Source organism: Clupea harengus, chromosome 25, assembly GCF_900700415.2.
Source record: "Clupea harengus chromosome 25, Ch_v2.0.2, whole genome shotgun sequence".
NCBI classification, from domain to species: Eukaryota; Metazoa; Chordata; class Actinopteri; order Clupeiformes; family Clupeidae; genus Clupea; species Clupea harengus.
In genome coordinates this window covers 3797416-3810370 of record NC_045176.1, presented here as the reverse complement: position 1 = coordinate 3810370, position 12955 = coordinate 3797416, and the positions used below count along the sequence as shown (strand labels likewise).

At 41.1% G+C, this 12955-nt stretch overlaps 1 protein-coding gene and 1 pseudogene across 1 annotated transcript; both read right to left on the bottom strand.

Annotated features, from left to right (window-relative positions):
• Positions 1-2506: 2506 nt before the first annotated feature.
• On the bottom strand, positions 2507-3510 carry LOC122128831 (NLR family CARD domain-containing protein 3-like). The gene has a single exon (XM_042703690.1). It carries the CDS (start codon positions 3479-3481, stop codon positions 2507-2509), a length of 975 nt encoding a protein of 324 aa, XP_042559624.1. The 5' UTR covers positions 3482-3510.
• Positions 3511-3548: 38 nt separating this feature from the next.
• Positions 3549-4282, bottom strand: LOC122128830 (annotated as a pseudogene).
• Positions 4283-12955: the final 8673 nt, after the last annotated feature.

Sequence of the window (12955 nt, the reverse complement as noted above, 5' to 3'; positions counted from 1 at the left end):
TTTTTTCCCGTAAAAACGATGGCAGTTTTTTTACAGTGTAGATTATGGTGATGTTATTTATGGGAATGCATCCTAAAGCACACTGAAATCCCTGGATGCTGTATACCATTCGGTTCTGCGTTTTATCACTGGAGACCGCTATGGCACACACCACTGTACTCTTTATAACAAGGTTGGCTGGCCAGCCCTGTCTGAAAAAAGGGATGGTCATTGGAAGATCTTTATTTACAAAACGATCATTGGGCTACTTCCACTATATCTCTCCTTCCTCTCTCATCAGCTGGAATTGTAATACCCTCAATACCCGCTCCCAGAGCTGGCTTTCATTATATCTGCCTCATGTCAACACTAAACTGGGTAAGACAGCTTTCTGTTATAAGGCACCCTACATTTGGAATGAGGTCCAAAAATCTTTAAGGTTGTGCTCATTTATTTCATTAAGGGAATTCTCGAATCTCATCTCATGTACAACTGACTTCTCCTGTAGTGATTGTAACGGTAGTGATTGTAACGGTTAGTTGACTTAACCATAGTATTTTATTGAATCTTCAAAATTGTAGTGCCTGTATTATTTTTTATATATGCATATTTATTTTATTTTTATTTATTTATTTATTCAATGTATTAACTCTTCATTGTACCCTCGGCACCAGTGTAAATGAGGGTCTTATTCCTCAATGTGCTTTCCGAGGCTTAAATAAATAAATAAACAGGCAAAATATGCGTCCGGGGGGTATTCGTCGTAGCTCGCTAAGCGATTTAGCGAGTTAATTTTCAGGCTAAGATAAAAAAACGCCCGTCTTTTTGGTTCGTGGAAGCAACTTTCGATAAATCACCATAGTAACATATCAATTATCACTAACCTGCTCCAGCGCAGGCTAACTTAAGTGTAGCTGGATAAGCTTGCCACACCCCCGGAAAAAGGTGGGATCCCATTGACCAAGGAGCCATATTAGATAGTTAGATTAGCGTAGGGAGAGAGTTCTTTGCGATCGCCAAGATCCATTATTCCATCATGATGAGTTCTTGTATGAGCGCTACCGATTCAGCCGACAAGGAATAATTAATTTACAAGACCTTCTCGAGGAATTTATTGCAAACACCACAGTCGAACATTGACTGTCTTGCGCTTTTTTGCGAGTGGTACATTTTTGTAGTGTTGGCGATGCGGAGAACACAGCACTCATAATTATATGACAGTGTTATTAGTACACCATAGCATATCATTATTGTAGAAAATGATTAAGGTGGACTCATGATAAGAATAGAGAGAAATACACTGCTTCAATGTATTGCTTTTGTTATTAATACATTTACATTTAGTCATTTAACAGACGCTTATATTCAAAGCGACTTACAAGGAAATGTAAAACTCCACCGAGGTAGGAGGTGAGGGGAATCGAACTTTCAACCTTGCAGTTACTAACTGGTGAAGCATCCTCTGTACCAGTCCACACTTGCCGTCACTCATTCATACATAGATATCATCCTATAAACATCCCAACACACCGCCTCTTGCCTTACTCTCAAAGGTGGCGGTGTTGAATTTTTCATGTTCATCTCCTGCTCGCCAGCGGAGAAAAAAATAGCCCTTTTCTTTGAGTTTAGAACCATTATACCGTTAGAAAATCATTGTTTTGGTGATCGACCTTTCCTGCCTTTTGAAGTAGGACGTGCACGCGTAATTGCCCTGATAAGTTTAGCCTGGTTGAAATTAACCACATGATTTGGAGGCGGATGAGCCGTTGACGAACCGATATTTGCTGTTCTCAATCAGCTCGCTAATGTTAACGGGCTAAAAGGACAATTGATTAACTTAGCTTCAGCCCTTACGACGAAAGGGGCCCAGGGGAGGGAGTGTGGCGGTGACAAAAAGTAACGTGTTGCCCCTTTTTTCCAGGGCAGAGCAATGGCCCTTCAAAATTCCTGTGAACATCCCTGCAGACAAACACAAACTGACAGACTTACACAAGTTTCTCCAGTCTACAGTTTGGATACTCCAGACCATTAGAAAGCAGCTCCACTCCTGAATCTCCCAGAATATTCTTGGACAGGTCCAGCTGTCTCAGACTGGAAGAGTTTGAGCTGAGAGCTGAAGATAAAGCTGCACAGCTCTTCTCTGTGAGGTTACAACCACTCAGCCTGAAAACACACACATTAAAATGAATGCATATAATTAAGAATGACAGCAATAAAAAAACAGACAACACAGGACACAATACACACAATACACACAATACAATTAAGACTAAAGCCAGTATTTCTTAGTACTGTCATGGGACTATGGACGTCATCTAGATAGCAGACAATTCCAATCTATGTATTATTCTCCTGAAATATCTGCATCAGTTGCTATACTGATGATCAGATGCTATATTTATACATACTGAATGGCCTACAATACTGTCAGTCATACTACAACAACTTTGACTCTAAACAATAAGTCCATAACTAAATGGAATATAACCTCAGCAACCACCTTTACACTCACTCAAGACTCCAATACTCACTTCACTCTTCTTGATGCTTTAACCACGGACAGCATCCTCAGCAGACCTGCATCTGATCTGACAGGTGAATGCCATCCCCCATAATCCGTCAGGTTAAACTCCTCCAGTTCCTGGTCTGACAAAAGCAGCACAAACGCCAGAGCTGACAGCTGGGAAAGAGAGAGATCCTCTCTGGTTTCTTTTCCCTTCCTCAAGTAGCCCTTGACCTCATCCACCAGAGAGGGGTCATTCAGTTCATTCAGACAGTGGAAAAGGTTGATGCATCTCTCTGGGTTGGGGACTTCTCTGATCTTCTGCTGGATGTACTTGACTGTTTCCTCTGTGTTCAGTGAGCTGCTTCCTGTCTGTGGCAGCAGGTCTTGTAAGAGTTTCTGATTGGACTCCAGTGAGAGGCCCAGAAGAAACCTCAGGAAAAGGTCCAGGTGTCCATTCTCATTCCTTAAGGCCAGGTCCACTGCAGTCTGGTGTAGGTCATGAGGTTTGTTAGCACTGAGCAGTGAATTAAGCTGAGAGGTGTGGTGTTGGTCAGGCATATTGCTTTCTCTCTTGCTAAAGTGCAAAAACACATATAAAGCTGCTAGAAACTCTTGAATACTCAGATGAACAAAGCAGAACACCTTCCCCTGGTACAGCCCTGCCTCCTCTCTGAAGATCTCGGTACACATCCCTGAGTACACTGATGCTTCTGTGACATCAATGCCAGACTCCCTCAGGTCCTCCTCATAGAAGATCAGATTGCCCTTCTCCAGCTGCTGAAAAGCCAGTTTGCACAGGGACAGAATGGTCTTCAGGTTCCAGAGTGCATCCGCATCACGGTTTCCATACTTCTGACTCCTGTGTTTGGTTTGTATGATCAGGAAGTGAGTGTACATTTGCGTCAAAGATGTTGGAATCTCTCCACTCTCTGCTTTAGTCAGCATGTACTCCAGAACAGTGGCTGCCATCCAACAGAAGACTGGAATGTGACACATGATGTAGAGGCACCTGGAAGATTTCAGGTGTGTGATGATTCTGCTGGCCAGTTCCACTTTTGTGATTTTCTTCATGAAGTACTCCTCCTTCTGTGGGTCATTGAAACCCCGGACTTCTGTCACCTGATCAACACACTCAGGAGGGATTTGATTGGCTGCTGCTGGTCGGGAGGTGATCCACACAAGAGCAGAGGGAAGCAGATTCCCCTTGATGAGGTTTGTGAGAAGGACATCCACTGAGGCAGGTTCTGATACATTGTAGATGCATTCATTGTGCTGGAAATCCAGAGGAAGTCTGCTTTCATCCAGACCATCAAAGATGAAAGCAATGTTGCATCTTTCCTGGTTGGAGAAGGCAAAGTCTTTTGTTTCAGAGAAGAAGTGATGGATGATGTCCAGAAGGGTGTATTTCTTGTCTTTAATCAAGTTCAGCTCACGAAAAGGAAGAGGAAATATGAAGTGAATATTCTGATTGGCTATTTCTTCAGCCCAGTCCAGAATGAATTTCTGCACAGAAACGGTTTTTCCAATGCCAGCAACTCCCTTTGTCAGCACAGTTCTGATGGGTTTGTCATGTCCAGGTAAGGGCTTGAAGATGTCAGTACACTTGATTGGTGTTTCCCTCTCTGTTATTTGTCTCTTGGATGCCATCTCAATCTGTCTGACCTCATGTTCAGTATTGACCTCTACACTATCCCCCTCTGTGATGTAGAGCTCTGTGTAGATCTTCTCCAGAAGAGTAGGGTTTCCTAGTTTAGGCACGCCTTCAAATACACTCTGAAACTTTTCTGTTAGACTATGTTTGAGCGCTTCTTGACATCTAGGAAACAGTCCATCTAGATAAAATTACATATGATTTAGTCAATCTGATGGCATACGTAAGTGTGTGGACAGACATCATATCCTGTCCGTAGTCATCATGACGGTCTGTGTTCAGGGATCATCATTAGTAACTGTTATGACAGCTTGCAGAATTGTATGTACCAGAATCATGTAAGCATATTTCTGTTTGAGAGCCATCGGAAATTATTGTTAATCGTAACATGATACTATAGCATTTCTAGACACTGACTCATGATATCCTTTGTCATCTACCATGACATCTGTGACATGTTAATGGCAGTTGTACTGAGGGCTCATGGGATGTGTTCCTTAATGTACTCGGTACTTACAGGCATTACAAACATAGAAATTAATTGTGAACTTCACTGTTATTTTTCCTGCGAGATTTGATATCACATATTAAAGGAGTAATTATGTTTATACAGAATGTAAAGATTTATCTTTGAAGTCTTCAATACATTTTGAATCAAGCTGCAATAGCAATGTATAATATTGAGTAATTCAGTGTTGAGTAAATATCTCACATTTCTCCAGCTGCTGAGCAATGATCTCCTGGTTCATGTTCCTCAGGATGTGCACTGCAATCTTCAGAGCTCCATCTCTGGCACCTATCTGGTCCTCCTCCTCACTACAAGGGGATTCTGGGTAATCACGAGTCAGGAGCTTCTTGAGTCTCTTTAGTTCATCCGTCATGAAAGTGATGACTTTGTGTTCAAGCTCCTGATAACAAATCACATCATTGCATCAGTGATTAAAAAACAGAATTAAACATTTGCATGACAACTCTTCTATAGCTCTGCTCAATTGTTTACATGCATCAAAACATTTCCTGTGCTTACAGTTTTTTTTATCCCCGCTTACACACGTTTTCTGAAACTAGGTCTCATTTTTTTCAAAATGCTAAACATAATTCACAAAACTGCACAAACAAAATGCAAAACTTCTCAAATCTCCTGCAAAATGAAACGCTACATTCAAAACTCATTAATCCCTTTTACATTACATTACATTTACATTTAGTCATTTAGCAGACGCTTTTGTCCAAAGCGACGTACAAGGGAGAGAACAGTCAAGCTAAGAGCAATAAAAAAGCATGGTGTAACAATAAATACTACTTTACATGAGAATTAGAAAAACAACAACCTAGAAAAGAGGAAAAAGAAGTGCAGGAATGTAACTGCTGAAGTGCAAGTTAAGCGCTAGTCAGGTGCCAGTTAGGAGGGGAGGTGCTCTCTGAAGAGTTGGGTCTTCAAAAGCTTCTTGAAGGTAGAGAGGGATGCCCCTGCTCTGGTAGTACTAGGCAGTTCGTTCCACCAACGTGGAACTACAAATGAAAATAGTCTGGATTGCCGTGCTTGCACGGACGGCAGTGCCAAACGACGCTCACTAGACGAGTGCAGCGTCCTGGGTGTAACATTTGCCCTTACAAGAGCATTTAGGTAGGTGGGAGCAGAACCAGTAAGCACTCTGTAGGCAAGCATAAGTGACTTGAACTTAATGCGTTTTCATAATCAAACTAGTTGTGTTAATGTTTTGAGACAAATTCACGAGGTTAAAGTTTTTTATCAGTAACTACACACTAGTGTGACAAATCTAAAACACTTGTGTGGCTGAAGCTTTTTGCAGTTACAGCAGCACTTTATTCTGACTCTGTGTGAGTCCTTTCACTCATTTGAGTACTTTTTCCAGTTTTCCAAAAAACTGTATAACACACAGAATGCCTTCTTCATTTTCATTGCTTGAATTAAGTAAATGCAAGACAGCTTGCTTGTAGAAAAAGTTAATTAGAGCAAAATGAAATATTTCAGAAGGTAACATATAGGGGTGTAAAAAATAACCGATACGCATCGATATCCGTTTTTAGCGTGTAAGATATGACTACATCGATGCGTGAAGTCCCGTATCGGTATTAAAATGACATGAACCAGTCTTTGCCCGATTTAAAAGTCATGAACCGGTTCACAAGCGTTTGTCTCTCCGTTAAGTTGCTACGCAAAACACTCACTCGCTGACCTGTTGCATTTGATCTCAGTCAGAACAATGACAGCCTGTCATTGGCCAAAGACCGCATAGCATAAGCCGTATTCTCACAAATAACGCCCCGAGGTACATGGAGGTATTATATAGACCTGGAGAGAATGACAGATTACAACTCCCATTCATTTCAACGGCCAATGCTATGCTAGCTACGCTATTCATTTCAATGGCCAATGCTATGCTAGCTACGCTATTCATTTCAATGGCCAATGCTATGCTAGATACTTCAGCCAAGGAAGAGAAATCGCTGTTGATTGCGTGATTCTACAGACATCCTCGGATTTAAATAATTATAATAATAATAATAAATAGGAGAATATTTGTATCATTAACAATTATGTTCAACATTTATCACATGATTCCGAGACCGAGCCATCGAGATGTCCTAACTATAAATAAAATTACTATGAACACTGCAAATGGCAGTGAATAAATAAATAAGCACTAAAGCACCTACATTCTGCAACAGTACCTCCACCTCTGCACCGGTGAAATTAGGTCTGGGTTTACCGGTGCTCGCTTTCCGCTTTGACATGATTTTGATCAGTCTGAAGTTGCTTTCGCGTTGCCTGTGGAGTGTGCACATGTTGCAATTGCATGCCCTTATAAGGAGCTGGCGGGGCGTTTCTGTATGCAAGTTCAGGTGCATGAGAAAGCGCGTTCAATTAAAGAATCAGTTAAGCTAAGCTAAGAAAACTTTGGCGGTTTAAGAACACATTTCCAGGAGTTCATGAATCCGGCGGAGATCTTTTCTTAGGTTGGTCTTTCAAAGTTAAGAAAATGTTCGAGAATGAGGTACATTGTTTCCTCACAACGCAGTGTTTTCAATTATTGAACTGCATCGAATCGCAATGAATCGCATTGCATCGAATCGCACTGAATCGCTTTTTATCAACATGCATCTTTTCTTGTATCGTATCGTGCCCATGTATCGAGATACGGATCGGATCGTCTTTTTCATGAGAGATTCACAACCCTAGTAACATATGAATGCTGTAACTGTAACAATACTGTAACAAAGAGGTTTTACAGTCCAGTGCATTACCAAAACAGCATTTTAAAGTGTTCTGTGCTATGTAAAAAGTATTAAAAAGAAAATGATCCTTTGTACACGATACATAAAGACACTGTGTGACCGTACCCAGCCTCTTATTGGGGTCGTCACAGCAACTCATCAACATCTTAAAAAGGGACAAAAGTGTTCAAGGTTTGATCACTGGAGTCTAGAAAGTGAACTGTGTGTATAATGTTTTACAAAAAAGTGTTACAAAACGGAATCAATGGCTGAGAATTAGCTTAGCCTATACTTTCGCAGATTTGGTGTGGGCTTTTGCTCTCTGAGTGAATCATTGTGACATCCACATCAACCTCTACATTACATTGCGTGTATAACCTCAGCACACACACACACACACACACACACACACACGCGCACACACACGCGCACACACACGCACACACACACACACACACACACACACACACACACACACACACACACACACACACACACACACACACACATTTTGGTCTTTGACTGACATGTTTCAGAAGTCTTGAAAAAGCATCAAATGGCAACACACACACCTTGAATACAGCAGACAATTCATTTTGATAAGTGTTGCTGAAGGATGAATGAATGGTTTGTTCCTCCTGTTGGAGACTGAAGGAAATACAAGCACACCAGGTATTGGTCAACAAAGCATTTGCAGGTAAATATCTATGCACCAAACAGCAACATTAAGCACAGAAGTAATATGTGAGGTATGATTACTCATTTCTCCATGATTTCACTCAACATTCAGGTAAAAGTAAGTTAGCCAAGTAACTTAAAGGGGCAATACAAGTTCACGTATTCAGTGTGTTCAAATAACAAGATTAAATATAAACAAATCAGGATTTAGTGAAATTTCATGAAATAAATGCAACAATTTTTTACTCCGTTACATATTTGATCCTGATTAGTATATACTAAAACTTGTTATTTGAACACACTGAGTACAACTTGTATTGCCCCTTTAAGAAACTCGGTTTTGTTGGCATCTCTGCTTTTAGGCTTCAGTTTGAAGTTGCTGATCTGAAGAGAGGTATGTCAAAGAAACTAAACGTATATTTATAAGTGATAAACCCTCAAAGTCATGGTATAATGATGACATAACGGTGTATATACTAAAAGATTGTGAACTGCAACATGTGATGCATACGATGTGATATTTAATGCATTTATCTTGTTTTGTCTTATGCCATGAGGTTCCTAGCATACGTTTTCCTTCTGCTAACAAGCTAATATCCAGTGTGTTTGACGACTGCATGTTACAGACTGTCTCGTTGTATGTTAATGTGTACAGTGTACGGAGCTCCACTTCGCTGGAACAAAATATCAGCACTTCAGTGCGTGGCCATTTCTTGCCCAGCAAACAGACTCACACAGAACACAACGCAGGACTTGTTACAACGGTGCCGTGATCTGGATAAAATGATTGACTTTTTGGCTCTGGTCACCCTGATGGGCCACTTGGATGATTGTTCAAGGATATACGAAAAGCCTTTCCAGTCTGAATCTCATTATTTCTTTCAAAGTGTTGTATTGATGTCTGCGTAAAGCTTTTATGTCTAAATATAAGATTCACTTGTACTCAACAGTTTCATTATTTTGACTGTTGATTTTTAACATGTGTGAATACATTATTTTTGCTTGTATCTGTTGCATCTTACTTTCCATTCCATGTGAAAAACTTATATTAGGTAAATGTGAATGTTAGTTACTCATTTACGAATGGTGATGTGTTTCACACTTTACAATAAGGCTCCGTTTTGCCAGTTATACATGTTAGTAACTGATTAATAGATGATTATGTATTTCACATTTTACAATAAGGCTCCCTTTTGCCAGTTACAAATGTTAGTTACTGATTAATAAAAGATGATGTGTTTCACACTTTACAATAAGGCTCCCTTTTGCCAGTTACAAATGTTAGTTACTGATTAATAAATGATGATGTGTTTCACACTTTGCAATAAGGCTCCGTTTTGCCAGTTATAAATGTTAGCAACAGATTACTAAAGGGTGATGTGTTTCACACTTTACAATAAGGCTCTGTTTTGCCAGTTATAAATGTGAGTAACTCATAAGATTAATGAGTAGTAAGCAGTAACTTGATCTTGGATGGATGGATGGATACTTTATTAATCCCGAGGGAAATTCTAGGACATCCAGTAGCATCCAGACACAGCATACACAAATCACATACACATAGGGAGAACACGTTCGAAAGGAGTGGGGTAGTAACCAGTACCGTAACGGAAACACGAGAGCCCCCCCCCCCCCCCCCCCTCATATAGGCAAGATATCAAAACTCAAGCTCCCTATTTACTGTTGCCGCGGCGGTCTGTGACCTTCTGACCTATGTCGTCACGTCACTAGGCTACCTAACAAAGAAAGCACAATAAAATATATTTTTCTTTATTTCTATATCAACGCTTGAAATACAGACAAGACAATAAGACCATAGTGTGCATCCCATGTATTTCAAAAACATTTTTGGGGGGGGGGACACGCGAGCCCCCCCGCGAGGCCCCCCCACGGTCCGGGGGCTGCGGGGGTAATCTCTACGGGTCTGGTAGTAAAAGATACAAGAATGGTAGGGAGTGTGCAATGGGCTAGTATAGCCAGTTAAGGGATAGGCAGTGGGTTGCCAAGATGGGGATCTTCCCAAATAGTGAGCCCGCATCGATGTATAAGAAATTGTATTATAACTAATTTATAATGGCTTATTAATGACTTACAAAGTGTTTACAACCTAATGAATAACCTAATTATAAACCATTTATAAACCTTTATAAATGGAGCCTTATTGTAAAGTGGTACCCAAAAATATCAGGGTTGACGGATCTCCATTCACTTCTAATGGGGTGACGTCATCCTTTGCCGAACTGAATTATGGCTCCGTTGGGTTCCCGTGCGTTGCGTTTCATGCTTTGCTTGCAGCAAGAGTTGAAGAATGTTCAACTTTTTGTGAGGCAATGCATGCGTCAGCCAATCAAATTGCCTTTCATTCATAACTGACAGCACAGGCGCTAGCCAATCAGATCCCGTATATGCTCACGTCTAGAAAGAGGCAAGCTCAAAAAAAAGAGATGGCGACCAAACTCCGTAGATGGTCGTATTTGTACCCAAAAGTTGTTTGTTTGACTTTTTTTTGCTTAGATTTTTTAAAAGTTACCGAGAAATAGACAGTGTACAATGTAAAAAAACCTTTATTGTAACTGAAAAATACATCTGATAGGATTTGCGAGGTGTGTGAGCACCCTATCTAATGTTAGCATGCTACTGCTTACAAGGTAAGCAGCTTGCTAGTGGCGTGATTGGTTTGTTGACCTGTCAATCTCACTATAACGTCTCTGGTATCAACAGAACCCCATGCGCCAGACTCCTCCTCCGCCATCCGTTGGCGCAACGCATTCCAACGGAAGCGTGTGAATGCTCTGTTATTGGTGTTTAGTGATACATTGGCGTGTCTGAGTGTGTGATTGGAGTATGAGGCTGTGAGCGAACTATAGTTTGTAACTTAAACAAGTCACGCATGGACCAGGGTTCCATATGCTTTGCCTAGCGCATTGTCCTATCTATAACTAGCCTACCGATAAAAAAGGAGTGCCCACCCGCGAAAATCACGTGCCGCTAACAATTGTCTGGTGCCAAGTCTGGGTAGGAAGCCTGTTGTTCCGGGGATATATTCAGGGCTGTAGTGGAGGGTAAACGCACGTAAACGCCGTTTACGCACCTCTGGAATTTTGGAAATAGCGTTTACGCACCTCTAAATATCGTTTTCGCACCTGTAAGTGGCGTTTACGCACCTTAAAGTTCCCTGGGCCTTGTATTCTGCCGTTGGAATAATCAGAAATAAATTTGGTGTCATTTTAAAACACCTACATTTCAAATTGTTGAACATATAAACGCTGTAGTCTGAATCATTTCAGACTACATCGTTTATATGTTCAACAATTTGAAATGTAGGTGTTTTAAAATGACACCAAATGTATTTCATCTGCGCTGTCTGTGACCCTCCAATCGATGCCTTGGCTGTGGCAGCGACACCAATCAGGATCCAGGAAGTATGTAAACACATACAAGTTGTGGATTAGCCTGCCTGCCTACCTGTTCGGAATGGATTAATTAGCCATGGATATCAGGCGATTTTTGAAGAGACCATCAGTGCTCCCACTCCCACAGATGCCCGCAAAAGGCCTCAAGTACAAAGTAAGACTGAAGAAGATCAATTCACGTTTTTAAACGTTGTTTTGGTTCGGACAACATCGCATTAAGACAGGGACAAACTCTATTAATAACGTGCTTGCAAATACGATGATGCAGGTAACAAGCCAGCCTTCCCGGTGCCATCTAAATAGGCCTAATAAAACGTCAATTATTTCAGCAATTGAAGATGCATGAGTAATTATCCTCATGCATATCGCTGTAGATTAGGCTAATTCATTGAAAGTTGTAGACAGATTCTTTGCAAACCAGTTAGACATAGCTAAGTGAATTGCTAAGTGAAATGTTTTAGTTTAGCTATAGAATCTTCCATTTTCGCGGTCAAGGTCAAATATAAGTGTAGCAGAAAAGAAACAGCAGAACAAGCATAAACCCGACCGGTGAGGCAGAGGTACTGTTTGCCTCCCCTCCGTGATTTATTTTTTTATGTCAGATCAGCAATACTAAGAAGGTTCTATGCATGCGCTCAACCCAGTTTGTGAGGGATTGCGCAATGCGGCACAGCCTCCCCTGCCCGTAGGTCTTAATATAGCAATTGTGTTGTTGTGTAGCAATTGTGTTGACATTGGAGGTTTCTCCAATGGTTAAAGAACAGGGGAAGTGTTTAATTGCAGCATGATTTCTTTTTATATTATACTTTTCAGCTGTAACATCCAAGGCCTGTTTCCAGAGGCCTTACATTTTTTTAGGTCCTATAGAGGTCCTTTCTTTTGTCTCCCCCTCCACCCCCTTCATTGTTGTGAGGCCTACACATACTTTTCTTAAAATGTAATAAACTACAAACACATGTATTCACTGTCATTGATTTAATATGACTTTAACTGATAACATAATGGAATATAGCCAGGACAGCCTTACAGAGTCGCTTTGTGTTGCGTTGCTTTGCATCGAGGTCTGTCTGATCACAAAATTCATAGTTTACCCACCTCTAATTTTACCACTACAGCCCTGGATATACTATTTAGTTAGATAGTCCGCAAGTTTTTTTTTATTGGCTAAGTGGTCCCTGGCCTGAAAAAGTTTGAGAAACACTGTGGTAGGGTGATCCCTGCTAATTAGCAGCTCCACCCACACCATTCCCGTTTCTCTACTAGCTTGGGCCTATTTAAACACGCAGGTGTTTGCAGTTACATGGTTGGCAGCCCATAGTAGGGTTGGACCGTTGTCTACTGGTTGAGCTCGTGGGAAAGATTGCTTGTGTGGCGTGTTTCTAGTTCGTGGTTCTTGGAAGTCATTAAGAGACTTGGAGTTGGATCTTGGATACATCACGTTCCATAAACCAGCTCTTATCCGGGACCGGTGAGTGCCGTTGGTGAGCG

What these genes read in the sequence shown, in the direction of transcription:
- LOC122128831 (XM_042703690.1), bottom strand. Translation starts at nt 3,481, where the DNA reads ATGTGTCACATTCCAGTCTTCTGTTGGATGGCAGCCACTGTTCTGGAG.